This window comes from Desmodus rotundus, chromosome 2 (genome assembly GCF_022682495.2).
Source record: "Desmodus rotundus isolate HL8 chromosome 2, HLdesRot8A.1, whole genome shotgun sequence".
Classification (NCBI taxonomy): domain Eukaryota; kingdom Metazoa; phylum Chordata; class Mammalia; order Chiroptera; family Phyllostomidae; genus Desmodus; species Desmodus rotundus.
In genome coordinates this window covers 79,014,511-79,030,016 of record NC_071388.1, presented here as the reverse complement: position 1 = coordinate 79,030,016, position 15,506 = coordinate 79,014,511, and the positions used below count along the sequence as shown (strand labels likewise).

General features: G+C 39.5%; 2 protein-coding genes across 7 annotated transcripts in view; one reads left to right on the top strand and one right to left on the bottom strand.

Moving 5' to 3' along the window:
- Positions 1 to 15,506, top strand: part of CMSS1 (cms1 ribosomal small subunit homolog) — a 379,939-nt gene that overhangs the window by 102,585 nt on the left and 261,848 nt on the right. Inside the window, exon 2 of one of the 5 annotated variants that reach the window (XM_053918305.2) lies at positions 13,190 to 13,319. The exons of the other annotated variants lie outside the window; for them this stretch is intronic. Coding sequence (XP_053774280.1) covers positions 13,253 to 13,319 — 67 coding nt within the window. The 5' untranslated portion in view covers positions 13,190 to 13,252. The remainder of the gene's footprint in view (positions 1 to 13,189; positions 13,320 to 15,506) is intronic. 5 annotated transcript variants of the gene reach the window in all.
- FILIP1L (filamin A interacting protein 1 like) overlaps positions 1 to 15,506 on the bottom strand; it is a 310,336-nt gene that overhangs the window by 101,317 nt on the left and 193,513 nt on the right. The window lies entirely within an intron of this gene.

The window sequence follows — 15,506 nt, the reverse complement described above, 5'->3', positions numbered from 1 at the left end:
CAAATAGGTTTTCAATTTCTTGCTCTCTCTCTTCCTGTTTGGGCATCCCCATGATGTTCATGTTGGTATGCATGAAGTTGTCCCAGAGGTTCTCCTTAACCTATCCTCATTTTTTTTTAATTCTTTTTTCTTTTTGCTGCTCTGATTGGGTGTTTTGTGCTTCTCTATCAGCCAAATTGCTGACTTAATCCCCTACTCTACCATCTACTCTACTGTTGATTCACTGTAATGTCTTCTTCATTTCTAATGGGTTCTTTTTTAATGTTTTCTACCTTCATTTTTATATTTCCTATCCTTTTGTTGAAGTGCTCACTGTGATCACTGAGCATCATTATAATCAGTGATAGATTGCTTACTTAGATCTTTTTCTGGAATTTTGTCCTATTCTGTCATTTGGGACATGTTTCTTGGTTACCTCATGTTGGCTGCCTCTCTGTTTGTTTCTGTGTATTAGGTAGAGCTGCTGTATCTCCTGGTCTTGGTAGGTGCCCTTATGTCATAAGTGTCCTGTAGGGCTCAGAAGCACAGCCTCCCTGATCACCCAAGCTGGGTGCTCCAGGTACATCCCTTATGTGGACTGTGTGTGCCCTCCTGTTGTATTTGAGCCTTCATTGTCATCAATGGAAGGTATTTACCTATAGGCCAATTGGCTGCAAGGACTGGCTGTGACCACAGCAGAGGTTCTGCTTTTCAGGGGTCAATTATAGAGTAGGAGTTGCTTCAGCAGGGCTCTGGCACCCACTGAGTGCTTCCCTCAAGTGTGTTGCTTGTGGTGATGGTTGGGTGTTGCTTCATCGCTGTCCACTTTGGCATTTTAATTTTGATGTGTCTTGGTGTGGGCCTCTTTGGCTTCATCTTGTTGGGACTTGTATGTCTATTTCCTTCAACAGGTTAGGTGCTTTGGTTCTGGGGACTCCCAGGAGGTGTAGGCCACGGTTAGGCACTGCCTGTGCCCTGCCTGGGCCCACCTATCAGGAGCTACAAAACAATCTGCAGATAGCTGCTACTTGTGCTGGGCTTGGAGGTGTCCAAGTGAGGCCAAGCTGTGAACCAAGGCCTGCTACCGCTAGTGCCAGTCTTGGGACCACTTAGCAAGAGGTAGGAGGCACATCAAAACCACATGCTGCTTATTTGAGAGGTTTTAGGAAAGTTAGCAGCATGAGCCAAGACAGGCCATTTATATGGAAAAGACACTGGAAAGGGCTTGGGTGGGTCCAAATGTTGGGTGGGACAGGGTTTCAGGGTATCACAGGGGAGGGGATGGTGGGGGGAGACAGTGGTAGCAAGGCTGATGGACACTCAGATGTGGCATCCTGCCTGAAGGATCTGGGGGTGGGGGTGATGGCGCAGCAGAAGAACAAATGGCCTCTGCCAGTACTTCTGTCTGGGAAAAAATTGCCCCACCAGCCCTCATCCTGCAGCCAGATAATTCAGTTTCTCCCCATATGTCCCTGGCCCTGAAGCTCAGAGCAAGTGAGTCCTGAGTCCAAGTAAGTTCGTGTGCAAGTCCTTTAAATAGAATGGACTCCAGCATCCTTCAGTCTCACTTAGCCACAATCCCCACTGGTTTTCTCAAGCAGAAGTTTAGGGGACCTCTTCCTGGCACTGGAACCCTAGGCTGGGGTTTCTGGTGTGGGGCTCGGAAGCTTCCGTCTTCAGGGAGTACCTCTGCAACCAAGATATCCCTCCTGATTTTTAAACATCACACATGGGTGCGAGGCCAACCTGTTGGCATCCCCACCCCTCCTATCAGTCTCAGTGTGGTGGCTTCTTTATATCCTTAGTTATACAAATTCTGTTCAGCTAGATTAAGAGATTTTGAATGATGGCTATTCTTTAGTTTACAGTAATTGTAATTTTGATGTGGTTGTTGGAGGTTTTGAGTACTGTGTTTACCTATGTCCTCATCTTGACTAGAAGCCTGATATTTTTTTTCTTTTTAATTGCACTTATATTTGGTCCTCGCTATTGACTCAAATGGTAAATATTCCATTTTGAGTTCTCTCTGCTATCTTTGAAGGAAATGTTTACTGAATAGTGTTTTGATAACCACATGAAATACTCTTTTTCCTACATTTTCCCTTTACTTATACATATTCCAGTTTTTATTATGGCATGAAATGTCTTTAATGTCATATTTGCTCAGAATAGATGCATGATATGAAGTGACAAAGCTGTGAGTTAGAAATTACTTATTTTTAAGAAAATGTGTACTCAGCCTCATAAATATTGCTAATATGTTTCTTCTGAAACATCTTCTTAAGGTATAAATTAGTTTTCCCCAGGCACCTCAGATACTTCATGCTGTTACTGGGAAATGGAAAATGCTATGAGTATAAATCTATGTGCATGATAAATAGGGAAGAAATGAGAGTTGGTGAGTATAAATTGGGTTTTAAAGGGAGAAATTGGTGTGTAATTCTTACATACTTCAAACCAACTGAATTATTAGAGAGGGAATTTGACAAAGTGAAGACTGGATTCTACAGTGTCAAACAAACTTAAACTTGTCAGTACCATGTGAGGCCAGTGCTATAAGAGTTGAGAATGACTGCCGAATGCCTCATGTGGAGGGAAAAGTGAGCCGGGATCCTGGATTTGAACTCTTAAGGTATAGCATGGGGTTGTACTGAGGGAGGTTTCAGACCATTTAGAGGAGTTACAGAAGCAGTGTTTGTAAGACCAATGATGCTAGGCCCTCAAAATCTGACTTAGATGGGGAAAAGGAAATATACTGAAATTATATTGACAATGGCAAAATACTCTTTCAAGAAAATGTTGTGTTTAAGAACAAACTGACAATGAACAGAGGAGGGGGGAAAGGGGTAACAGGGCGAAGTAGGGCAAGGGGCAAGCAAAGGAACACGAACAGAGGACTCATGGGCATGGACAGTGTGGGGGATTGACTGTGGGAGTGGGGAGGCAGGGCAGGGGAAGGCAGTGGGGGGAAAGGCGGGACAACTGTAACTGAACAACAAAAAAAGGAAGAGGGAGAAAAGAAGTGTTGTGTTTAAGTATGGTTATGATGCTATGTGTTAGGATTTTTTTCCCAGAGGTAACACATCTCTAAAATAAAAGCCCAAGTCAGTGTGAAATCCTGATACATGTTAGTAACATTCAGTTTACATACTATTAAACATATCATGTTTAAAATGTCATATTCAAGATTAGCCCCAACATTATAAAGTAAGACATGGGTACTCTCCTTCATGGCCAATAAGAATACAAATAGAGTCTATTTAATGAGCCCTATTTAGGTACAGTTTTCAAACCCTTAAAAGGTTCATAACTTTGACCCAGCAATTCCACATCTAAGAAATTATTCTAAGGCAACAATCAGGAAGGTGTAAAAATTAATTGAAGTCTGAGGCTTTTCATCATAGTGTTCTATTCAAGTGAAAAAGGGGAAGGAACCTAAATACCAACAATAGGGAATCTGTTAAATAAATTACGTCTGTATGAAGCAGTGTTATTGGTGTACTTAAAAATTATGGTGTAACTACAGATGATAGTATAGATGAGCTGCTGGTGGTTTAGGAGTATGTCATGATGTTTTGTTAGTGAAAAAAAAATAGGATACCAAAAGGTGCAAACGGAGAGTTGTTTTTAGATTTTTTGTAGTTAATGTTTCTGATGTTGTTTAACTTTAAAACCCTTTAGAGGATTAGTTTTCCTTCCTGCCTGCCCTTTTTTCTGTCTGACCTCTTTGGGACAATCACAAAGCTCCCAAGCTTGTGCAGCTTCCCCTATCAAAATTGGTTTTGTTTTATATACTACTATTTCCAAAGCTGAACTAACAGAGAGAACAAATCCAGAAGCTAATTTATGGTAAGATATTCATGAAAAATAGTAGATTAAAATGGAACAACCTTTTCTACATTTCCATCTCTTATTCAACAAATTGTGTTTCCGTGCTCTTGGCTCTGCAGAAGAAACTGTGAAAGTAAGCCCACTTACCACACAGAGGGAGTAGGTGATTTTTCACCATCACTTTAGGCAAGTCAGTATGGTAAGTGTAGGGATCTTGTGATGGTGGCAGGCCAGTGAGCAAGTGGAGTCTTTCAGTGCACCAAGAAACAACCACAGTGAAGTTCTCCCTCCAGGTAGCACGCCCAAGCCCTCCCTTCCTCCTCCTCTTCCCCCAGGTACTTTATTGTTCTGTCCCCTAAGCTCCGCCCTTCTTTTGCTTCAGTAACTCCTTTCCTGAGCCTACCCAGCTCAGTTGGCTGACTTCTACTACCTCAGTAATTTTCTAAATAAACTTTCTTTTTATAATTTGAAAAAAATTGCCTACCATATTGGGTGACTTTTTATTTTGTATATGTTGTAGGTTGTGCTCTTCATCATACCATTATATTAACATTTCTCTTTATTTAAGTTGAATGATTTGCAAATTTCCAATTTCATTTCCAATGAAATTTTTAAAAAATTTCATTGGCACTAAAGTGCCCAGCCAGTATTATAGTGTTAGATCATTTAGAACATTCAGTAATATCCCTACTCTAAAGGAAATAGGGTACAGCCAAGCCTGAAGAATGATCTCTCATTTTTGCCTTCTTTGTATTTTCTGTTGTCATTGTACCTGCAACATGACATTTCACTTGCTTTCCTGTTTGCTTCATACTGAAGGGTACGCCCCTTGAAAACTCTTACTCATCATCATATCCTTAGCACCCTGCACAGGGTCTAACTGAATGCCTTCTTGGCAATCTTAAAAATGCCCAGTGATGTGGCACAGAATATAGAAATAACCTACTTTGAAAAAAGGCAAATTTGAAGAGAGTTACAAATGTTTACTGAGTGCTACCTCTGTGGCAGACATAATACTTAGCACTTTCTGAGTATTATTTAGTTTAGTAGTACCAGAACCCTGATATTCATATTATTTTTTTAACAGATAGGGAAACTGAGACTTAGAGATATTAAATTCAAGGTAGAAACATAGTTCAAGCTCTTGTTCTATGAGTCTGTGACTTTAACTCCAATACCCTACACTCTTCCAAGGAAAGTCCTTTCTGGAAGGTCATATTTACTCCTTATTTATGCCAGGCATCTCCATCCTCATGGCTGGCCAAAGCTATTTGGCTTCAACTTCCCATGAGGAAAAATATACTTGCCAGGAAAGTTTACCTGCAAGTTGTGAATTCAGGATACAGTCTAATTCTGTTCCACCTTGATTTCCACTTGTGAGGCAAAAATTTCCTTTTTGATGTGGTTTAATGACTTTTTTTCTCTTTGTATTTTATAATCAGATGGAACAGAAGTTTGAGGTTGCCTGTCCACATTCAGTCTTTGCTTTCTGTTTTAAAGGGCTGGTAAATTAGTAGCTTTGAGCTAGTTAGATGTATTTACCCAATGTTTAATGTACAATATGTCCTGCATTCTCCTAGGGCTGGGCTGGATGGGATAATTACAGTTCTTAGTATTCTTTTTGCCTGACCTTCCATAATGTTGAAACAGTGGTATCAGTACCGTAGAATGAGTACCTGAATCCTCATTGAGTGATTTATAGATTATTTTATGAGGGCCTTGCCTCTTTGACTATATTATATCAGTGATTATGTCTTACATTTCTTCTGGACCTCCCAACAACAAGAACAAGGCGTGAGCCTGGTAATGGTTCTAGGGAGAATAGCACCAAATACGTTGTTATCAGGAGAGCTAGGCTCCAGTCTGGTTCTACTACTACTTATTAGCAAGATTTGGTGATTTCTTAGCTGAGACCTGATGGGCCTTGTTTTTTGTAATCAAAAATCAGAGGGTTATCTAGATTGCTTGGTCTTTTCCAGTTTACATTTGGGATACAGAGATCTCCATAGTTTTTTGGGTTTTTGTGTGTGGTTTTTTATGGTTAGCTGATAGTCCAATTCATTGTGGTGGCATTAACAGGAATAGACACATTGTAAATTGACCTGGATCTACAAAGATAATATTAAGTTCAGTTTTGAATATGTGAAATGTGCAGTTTGGTGTACCTAAATCTAGATATCCTCTAAGAGTGAAAATAAATTGAATTTTTAGGTTGATGTTAGAGGTGCTGTCATTCTCACTGACCTCTTTTTTTTTTTGATTAATGAATGTCACCCCAATAAATTCAATAAAAAGAAAAATATTTGAGAAAAGCTAAGGATATTTTAGGAAAGAAAAACTGAGGAAATCAAATCTCAAAGAATCTAAGTTACTTGCCCCATGCCAGACCAGACAATCAGGTGAACATGAAATTAAACCAGGTGTGTCTGACATTATTAAGAAATTCTGTCAATTCCGATGGCTTGTAACGAGAAATCATATTTTGCTCATATTAATATCAAATTTGTCTTAGTAAGGAATTTGACATTGCTAGATATCCCCTACTGCTTCCTTCCTGAAATCTCACTTTCTTCTGTTTTTTTTTTCCTTTGATAGGTGGATGTTTGTCTTCCCTTCTTTCTGCCATTACCTTTTCCTCTTATATATTGATATTCTACCACTTCCACTTTTTGAGTTCTTTTTGTGTATCTGGGTAGGGATTTCTTTGGGTTTATCCTATTTGAGGTCTCTGATCTTCTTAAGTCTGTAGGTATGTCTTCCATCATATTTGGGAGGTTTTAAGACATAATTTCTCTAAAAGTTTTTTTGCACTTTTTTTCTTATTCTTCTGTTACTCTGATGACATAAGTGTTAGATCTTTTAGTATTATTTCCTAGATGTCTGAGCATTTGTTCATTTTTTGAAAATAATTTTGTCCCTGTTGTCCAGACTTCACTGACCTCTTTTGATAGTGTGGATTAGAATCATAGACTTGAAGTAAAAGGTATGTACTCATAACAATCATATAATCAAATCACAGATTTTTAGATCTGAGAGAGATGTACAAATCATATAACCTACCTCATATGTCTTGTATTTAAACTGAAGAAATGAGATTTGCCCAGAGTTACACACCGGCTAGCTACAGATGGTCTGCTGACCACAGTCCCCTGTCTCCAAGCTGCTGGTTCATACCTCACTGTGCTTATGTCTCCCTCAGACTGCATTTTAACATTTGTAGTATTCTTTTGCAAGCAATTAATTCAGTAATCATTATGTATCCAAATACACACCCAAAATTATTTGTAAAATTTTAGCTCAGTTTTCTGGGATGAAAAAGCAATCAAATAGCATCATCACTCTACCCCAACTGTGACCTCTACAATTAAGTGGTGTGGCACGGAAACGGCTGAATTGTGCGCACTTACAAGGGTATGGTTATATGACATCTCTTGAAAGTTCAGTCATGGTGTACAGTCCTAAGTGATTTTTTGGTATTCTTATGAGATATTAATCTCTCTGCATCCCTGCTCAGATCCTATATTAGGTCAGGGGTATATGAAGTATAGGCTGATCATGTTGTGACTCTTTATAGAATTATGATACCAAAATATGTGTTTGTGGTGGGTCTTCATTTTCTTCTGACAAAGAACCGTATATCCATGACAAAGGTCAAATGGAGATCTGGCATCCATTTCACTACTTATAAGACATAATCTCAAGAATATGTAATACACATAACTCTTTGCCAGAAAACTGAAAGGAAATGATTGCATTTAAGTACAATGTGTTCTACAACAATAGTTTAGTGTGCATGAAATTTAAAACTGCTGGTTTTCCAAGTATGATTTTTAAAAAATAGACATTTATTTTTTAAAATATTGTACCCACTGTGTTATGCTTTGTGGAATGTTCTTAACAGCTAAGATTTAAGACTAAAGAAATTTAAAATCCTAATGGAAATAGTTTGCAAGATATTGAATTCTCTAGTACTCTAATTTGTTTATTGATTTATCCTGAATGTTCTATTTTCATGAGCATTGCAAGTTATTATTTTACTTAATACTGACTTTTCTTTGTGATCCATCATGATCACAAAGGGCTTTGGAAGAATTAGTATTAAGTCTTAAAGTCTGCAGTGGTGTCTCTGTTTCATATATACACAAACTAGTTGCGATTTTATGTAGGTAGAGACCAAATGTACCTCCTTCACCTGGTTATCTAGCACAGGACCTGACATGTAGCAGGCATTTAATTAATTGGGTTTTGAGTTTTGGTTTGGAGGGGTTATTTTTGAGAGACTGAATCAATGAATGAATGGCAGGCAGCACTAACTAGCTAAATAACTAGTTATTTAAACTAACTAAAAAAATAGACAAATTAATACAGTCATTCACAAGTATGTAGTTCAAGGGAGTATCTGGAGATATGTCTTTGAAAGTAATCCAATATATACTGACTCTTGAACAATACAGGTTTGAAATGCTCAGGTCCACTTTTATGCAGTTTTTCTTCAATATATCCCCAATTTCACAACTACAAATTCAACCATGGATTCAAAACAGTATTTTCATCTGTGGTTGGGAATCCATGGATGCAGAAGGCCAATAGTATGCATTTTTCTATGCCATTTTTTAAATCCAAATTATATTCTATTATTTATGCAATTACATTTGTCCCAATCCCCCCCTCCCCCCCCCCTCCGCCCAGACCCCTCCACTCCCTCAGGTAACCCCCACACCATTTTCCAAGTCCATGCATGGGTCATGCATATGATTCTTTGGCTACGATATTCCCTATGCTGTTGTTTACATCTCCATGACTATTCTATAACAACCAATTTGTACTCTTTAATCCCTTCACCTTTTTTGCCCATACCCCCAACCTCCTTCTCATCTGGCAACCATCAAAACATTCTCTGTATTTATGATTATGTTCTGTTCTGCTTGTTTGTTTATTTTGTTTTTTTAAGTTCAATTATTGATAGGTATGTATTTAATTGCCATTTTATTGTTCATATTTTTGATCTTCTTAAAGAAGACCCTTTAACATTTCATGTAATACCGGTTTGGTGGTGAAGAACTCCTTCAGCTTTTTCTTTTGGGGGAGGTTCTTCATCTGTCCTTTGATTCTAAATGATAGCTTTGCTGGGTAGAATAATCTTGGTTGTAGGTCATTACTTTTCATCACTTTGCATATTTCTTGCCATTCCCTTCTAGCCTACAGAGTTTACTTTGTGAAATCAGCTGACAGTCTTATGGGAGCTCCCTTGTAGGCAACTAACTGCTTTTCTCTTCTGCTTTCAAGATTCTCTCTTTGTCTCTAATCTTTGGCATTTTAATTATGATGTGTCTTGGTGTGAGTCTCTTTGGCTTCATCTTGTTTGGGACTCTCTGTTCTTCCTAATCTTATATGTCTATTTCCTTCAAATAGGTTTTCAACTTTTTGCTCTCTCTCTTCTCCTTCCAGCACCCCCATGATGTTAATGTTGGTATGCTTGAAGTTGTCCCAGAGACTCCTTACAACATCCTCATTTGTTTTAATAATTTTTCTTGTTGCTCTTCTGATTGGGTGTTTTTTGCTTCCTTATATTTCAAATCAGTGATTTGATTCTCAGCTTCATCCACTGTACTGTTGATTACCTGCAAACTGTTCTTCATTTCAGTTAGTGTATCCTTCTTTTCTGACTGTTTTTTTTTTATGGTTCACATGTTCTTTTTTATATGTTGAACTTCTCTCTTCTCTGGTTCATCTACTCTTCCTCTGAGTTCATTGAGCATCCTTATAACTAGTGTTTGGCTAGTGTTTGGAACTCTGTATCTAGTAGACTGCTTGTTTCCATTTTGTTGGTCTTTTCCTGGAGTTCTGCCCTGTTCTTTCATTCGGGCCATGTTTCTTTGTCTCCTCATATTGGCAACCTCCCTGTGTTTGTTTCTATGTATTAGGTAGAGTTGCTATGACTCCCTAGTTTCGTACAATGGCCTAATGTAGTAGATGTCCTGTAGGGTCCAGTGGCACAGCCTCCCGTATCACCCATGCTGGGTACTCAGTGTGTGCCCTTCATGTGGGCTGAGTACACTCTCCTCTTGTAGTTGAGCCTTGACTGATGTCGGCAGGTCTATAGAAGGAATTTATCAAGGTCAATCAGCTGCAGGGACTGGCTGTGACCACTGACCACCAACTTTCAACCACCTTGGAGGACCATCTGTGAAGGGGCCTATTGTACAGAGCAGGACTTCCTTCATCGGGACTCTGGTGCCTGCTGAGTCTGCCCCTTAAGTGTGTTGCTTGTGGAGGTGGTTGAGTGGTGGTGCTCTGATGTGGTCTGTACTGTCCACTGGGTGGGCAGGCTCTGGGGCCTTCTGGGAGGTGCAGGCCAAGGTAGCCACTGCCTGTTTTCTATCCGGTCACTTAGTATAAGTACAATGCAGTCTGCAGATGACTGCAACTTGTGCTGGGCTAGGAGGTGCTCAAGCAAGGCCAAGCTGTGAACCAAGGCTGGCAGCTGCTAGTGCTAGCTCTGGGGCCACTTAGCAAGAGGTACAGGATTCATTGAGATCAGATGCTGCTTGTTTGAGCGAATTTAGGAAAATCTGGAGCATTAGCCAAGACAAACCATTGGTATACAAAAGCCACTGGAAACAGTTTGGGTGGGCTCAAAAGTTGGGTGAGGCAGAGCTTCAGGGAATCACCAGGGTTGGGCAAAGAGTGTGAGCAAGGTGAATGGAATCTCAGATGTTGCCTGCCTGTTGGCTCTGTGGGGGGAGGGCTCAGAAAAAGAACAGTGGTCTCTGCCAGTACTACTGTCTGGGATAAAGCTGCCCCCCAACACTTGTCCTGATGCCATGCACTTCAGTTCCTCCCTGTATGTCCCTGGAGCCTTTTGAGCTTCTGCCCCAGCACTGGAGCTCAAAGGGAGTGAGTCCAAGTAAGTCTGTGTGCAGGCCCTTTAAGAGAACTGCCTGGGGCTCCAACAGTTTCTGTGTTCCACAGTCTCAATCCCCACTGGTTTTTATAGCCATAAGTTATGGGGACTAATCTCTTGGCACAGGAAACCTGGACTGAGGGGCCAGGTGTGGTGCGGGGAACCTTTGCTCTTGAGATATCCCTCACGATATGGAACCATCCCATTTCACATGTCTGCCCCTCCAATCAGTCTCACTGTGGTTTCTTTAATTCCATAGATGTAGGACTTCCATCCAGCTCGATTTCTGGTGCTTCTGAATAATCGTTTTTCTGTAGTTGTAACTTTGATGTAGTTTTGATGTGAAGAAGTGAGCCCTGTTTACCTACGCTGTCATCTTGCTGGAAGTCCTGTATGCCATTTTATATAAGGGACTTGACCATATGCAACTTTTGGTATCTGAGGGGCATGGTAGGGGGTTCCTGGAACCAATTCCCCATGGATACCGAGGGACAACTGTTCGTTAAGTTTTGGGGGAATCAAAAGTTAACTTGCAAATTTTCGACTGCTCAGGGGTCAGTCCCTTAATACCTTCATTATTCAAGGGTCAACTGTACTCATTCAAGAAGATGGTCAAGTATGGTTTAGTGTTTCAGTCACCTGTCTGATGTCAGTCTGGAAAACAGGCTTGTCATAGCAGAGAAGGGTTTATGATGCAAATATACAAAGTTGTTTCAGCCAGTGGGAAACGTAGAAGGGCTTTGTTTCTTAATTTTTATTGATTTATTTTTAGAGAGAGAGAGAGAGAAAAAAACATTATTGTTGCACTTATTTATGCATTCATTGGTCACTTCTTGTATGCATTACTTGAAGTATGTGCCCTGACCAGGGGTCAAATCTTCAACCTGTCGTATTGGGACAATGCTCTAACTAGCCGAGCTGTCCAGCCAGGGCAGAAGAGCTTTGTCCCTTACTCAAACCTGAATAGCATAGGACTTAGCCTAAAGTGTGGTAAAGCCAACCACACTTGAAGCTGGGTCCCTGGGGACTTTCCTCCGAAGTCTCCTCTGCCTCCCGAGCCAGTGCTCTCTCTAGTCACACCTAGGCTGGAGAGGAACAAGAAATTAATTCTACCTGTGATTCCTAACTCATTATGTGGCTTTTGAAAAGCTATCATCTGAACTCCTGCTTTGTAAAATAGGACTATCAGTACTAACCTACTTGGCCCAGATATTATGAAAAGTAATTTAAGGCTTTAAAAGAATCCATGTCTGAAGCCACATTTTTATACAGAGTTGCCATAACAATACTTGTTTCTCACTTTAGTGATTACTTCAAGACCAGAATGCAGTCATATATTTGGTTAGTGTACATGGTTTGTTTTAGTATTTTTTTAAAAGAATGCATGGTTTCAAAAAAAGGAAAACTTTTTTTTTTGTCTTCACAGCCTTTTACCCCATTGAACTGAAAAAGGAAAAAAAAATTGCAAACTTTATGAAAGTACAGAAAAATTGGCATTTCACTTATGGGAAAATTTTGCAAAATTGCACTGACTAAAAGTGATTTCTGTTTTGGCTTTCCTGTGAAGCCATCCAGAAAGGCCAAAAATTACTGGCATTGCTCTTGTATAAAACCTTTCACATAGACTCCACTTGTAATTCAGCCAAGTACATAATTCAAGTCATTGGTGACACACATATCCACACGTTGGAGCTGGTCAGTGAACAGAAAGTTGTCATGAAGTGTGGATATTATATTATCTTATGGACAGACCAAACCGCATAGATTACAGTGAAGGGAGCTGCATTAACATGCTTAAGAACAGGGTTTCCTTAGCTGATCCCTGTCCTGCAGTCCATCAGTGGGAAAGCCAATTGTTTACTGATTACGACAAAGACATCACTTGGCAAACATTTTGGCCTAAACTCAATGTATGACATCAGTCTCCTTTAGGATTTTCCACATAAAACAAATTCTCCAAAGAAAACACAGAAATTGAGCCTTAATTTGAAATCTAAGGTTTCAAGTTAACTATCTCAATCATATATTTCTTAATTTTTATTTTATGTCCAAGTAAATATTCTCCAACACTTAAAATACAAGCACTAAACTTTCGCAGTGTTTTGCAGAGCTTCCATCAGATAGTCCTTTACAGCTATTGTCACCCAACCCCCTTTCATGGGGGTGATGTCTTTCTTTGTTTCACAGTACAGAAGGTCACTGATTTGGGAGTGGTTTTCCATCACTTTGAGGAAGGAAGTAAACGTTATTCTTTGACCCCTTGCAACAAGTTAGCCTTGCTTTGGTCGGGGGGTGGCTATGTGCTTGAGAAGAAGTACTCTCACTAAAGTTAGAGAGGCTCAGTAATGATGCATGTTTTGTCATCCGTTGTTCAAAAATGAGACATGTGAATGGTATTTCACTGTATTGTGTAAACACCTCTTCTGTGTATATTTATCTGAAATTATTAGTTTGCCCCCCTTCCTGTTTTGTTAGGTGGTGTTCATTTAATACTTTGATGCACGTGGCCTTAATCCAGGTGGAAGTGAGTTATGCTTTATGAAGTCCATAGTTTCCCTGCACAAGGTAGGGAAGCCAGGAGGACCAATTCACCAGCAGTGCCAAGGTAAGGGAATCATGACGATATACAGGTGGGGCAGAGGAATAATTATCTGTGTATTGTAATATGAAAATAGGTTTAATGTAATCATGGCCAAGGACTTCCCTCTGTAAGCTGTTCCTTGGCAAACAGAAATAGGTGAATATTCTCATATTTTATGGAATGGCTAAACAGAGAATGAGAGTCACTCCAGCCATGTTTCCCTGCTTTTGGGTAATAGTATGTTCACTTTCATTATCCTTCAAGACAAAGTCACTTTGTGTCCTGTAAGACTAAGAAATATGATCTTTTATATTTTTCCTCCCGAACCCCTTAAATGCATGCAGAAATACCATTCCTAACATGTAGATTTCATGGTGTGCAATTTACCTTCACCTCACTATTTTAGCCCGTGGCCTTTATTCCCACTGATCTTTTGTTCTCATTTTGCAGTGTTCCTCTCTGCTCTCTCTTGCTTTAAATAATCTTCACCATCTGCTTCCCACGGTTACAATTTTAGTTCTGTATAGCACTTTTCAGCCTTCTCCAGAAGATAGTAGAGATACAACAGCAAATATTAGAACTATAGCACCAACAGCCCACCCTCCATGTGTACATTTTGTATCTCCATTAATGTGGTAAGCCCTCTGGGTAGGGACAGCCAATACCTCTCTGTTCTGTTAGGCGGCATACTGACCATGGTCAGTAAAGGTTCATAATAATGAGAGATGAGCGGAAGTGCTGGCCTTCAGCAAGCTAGTGCCAAATAAGTGTGGAGGCCAAATGAGGCCTCTGGTGCCAAAACACAGGTGTTTGAAATAATATTTAATATGACATTGCCTCACTGAATATAATCTTATATTGTACTATTTGAGTCAAATCTTCCCTTGGTGGCAGACTTCTTATGCTCCTTTAATTTTCCCCTGAAGTTATTGCAACTTCATGAAGGGCAAAGTAAAATAACAAGACCCACTCCACACAGTGTGTAGACAATATGGAAAATGAAACTGGGTATGAGGGCCATGGATTCTTTGGCACTCTTACCAAGTGTCTACCATGAAGTATGTTGAAAAGAAATAAAAGTATGCCTTTAACCCAGCTATTATGTAACTTCAGTTACCTACCTAAAATATGAATTGTAAGTAGTTAAGTAAAGCAATTAAGACTACTGGCATTTTAGAAAAAGGAGCTCACAAGTAATTTTTTCCTTCATTTTTCTGTAATTGTTAGAAATCAGCATCATTAGCTCTATAACTCATAAGAGAAATATAGATGGAATAACAAGTGAAATAACGACCCAGTAAAAATTTGTCATTGTAAAGTAGTTATTTTCTGTCTTTGCAGTATCAATAGAGGGTCAATTGTCCTTTCAATTAATATGGACGCTCATACTTTCTACACTGGTTCAGAACAGGGAGGTCAAAGCGGAGGAAAACAACCTGCCCTCCATATGGTTATAAAATGTTTTCCAACCAATCTCCCCATTTCTGCAGCCAAGCTTCTCAAAATACTAATTTACATTTTATGTTTCTCATCCTTTTCTTTATTATTTGCTGTTATTTGACTGCTTGCTCTTTCTTGAAAGTCTTTCCTTGCTTGATTTCTTCGCTTTATTTCCCTTCTGGTTTTACTAACCCTTCACCATCTTTCTTAGCTTCTCTTCTTTACCTCTCTTCCTTCAGAAAACCACCAAACATTGATGTTTTTTAGAGTTCTTTTCTCAGAATATTCCTCACCACACCAACACCCCTAGCTTTGGCTGTCACTGGTTGCAAATTCACATCACCAAGCCCATCTTTTTCCAGATGTATATTTTCAACTATGGGTTGTCTTTAGACATGCTGTTCTCTCCTCTCTCCAGACATTGGAACACACTGGGTACCTCACACTCAACATGTCTAAAACAGAACTCATGTCTATCCCCTACCCAAATCCTTCAGCAACAAAAGCTGTGTCCTATTCCTATATTCTGTACCTTGGTGAATAGCTAGTACTTCTCAATAACTTCCTGTTTTCCTCATTCTGTTCTCCACTCTCATTAGTCACTAATTCAAATTAACTATACATCGTAAATATTTCTTATTTATATTTCATCCTCTCTAACCCCATTGCCATTGAAAAATGTATGTTCCTTCTGTCTTTCCTCATGTTGCCTTAATGGATTTTTAAGAAAACACACGTGGTCAATTCATTCCTCTTCTCGCAATGTGTCAT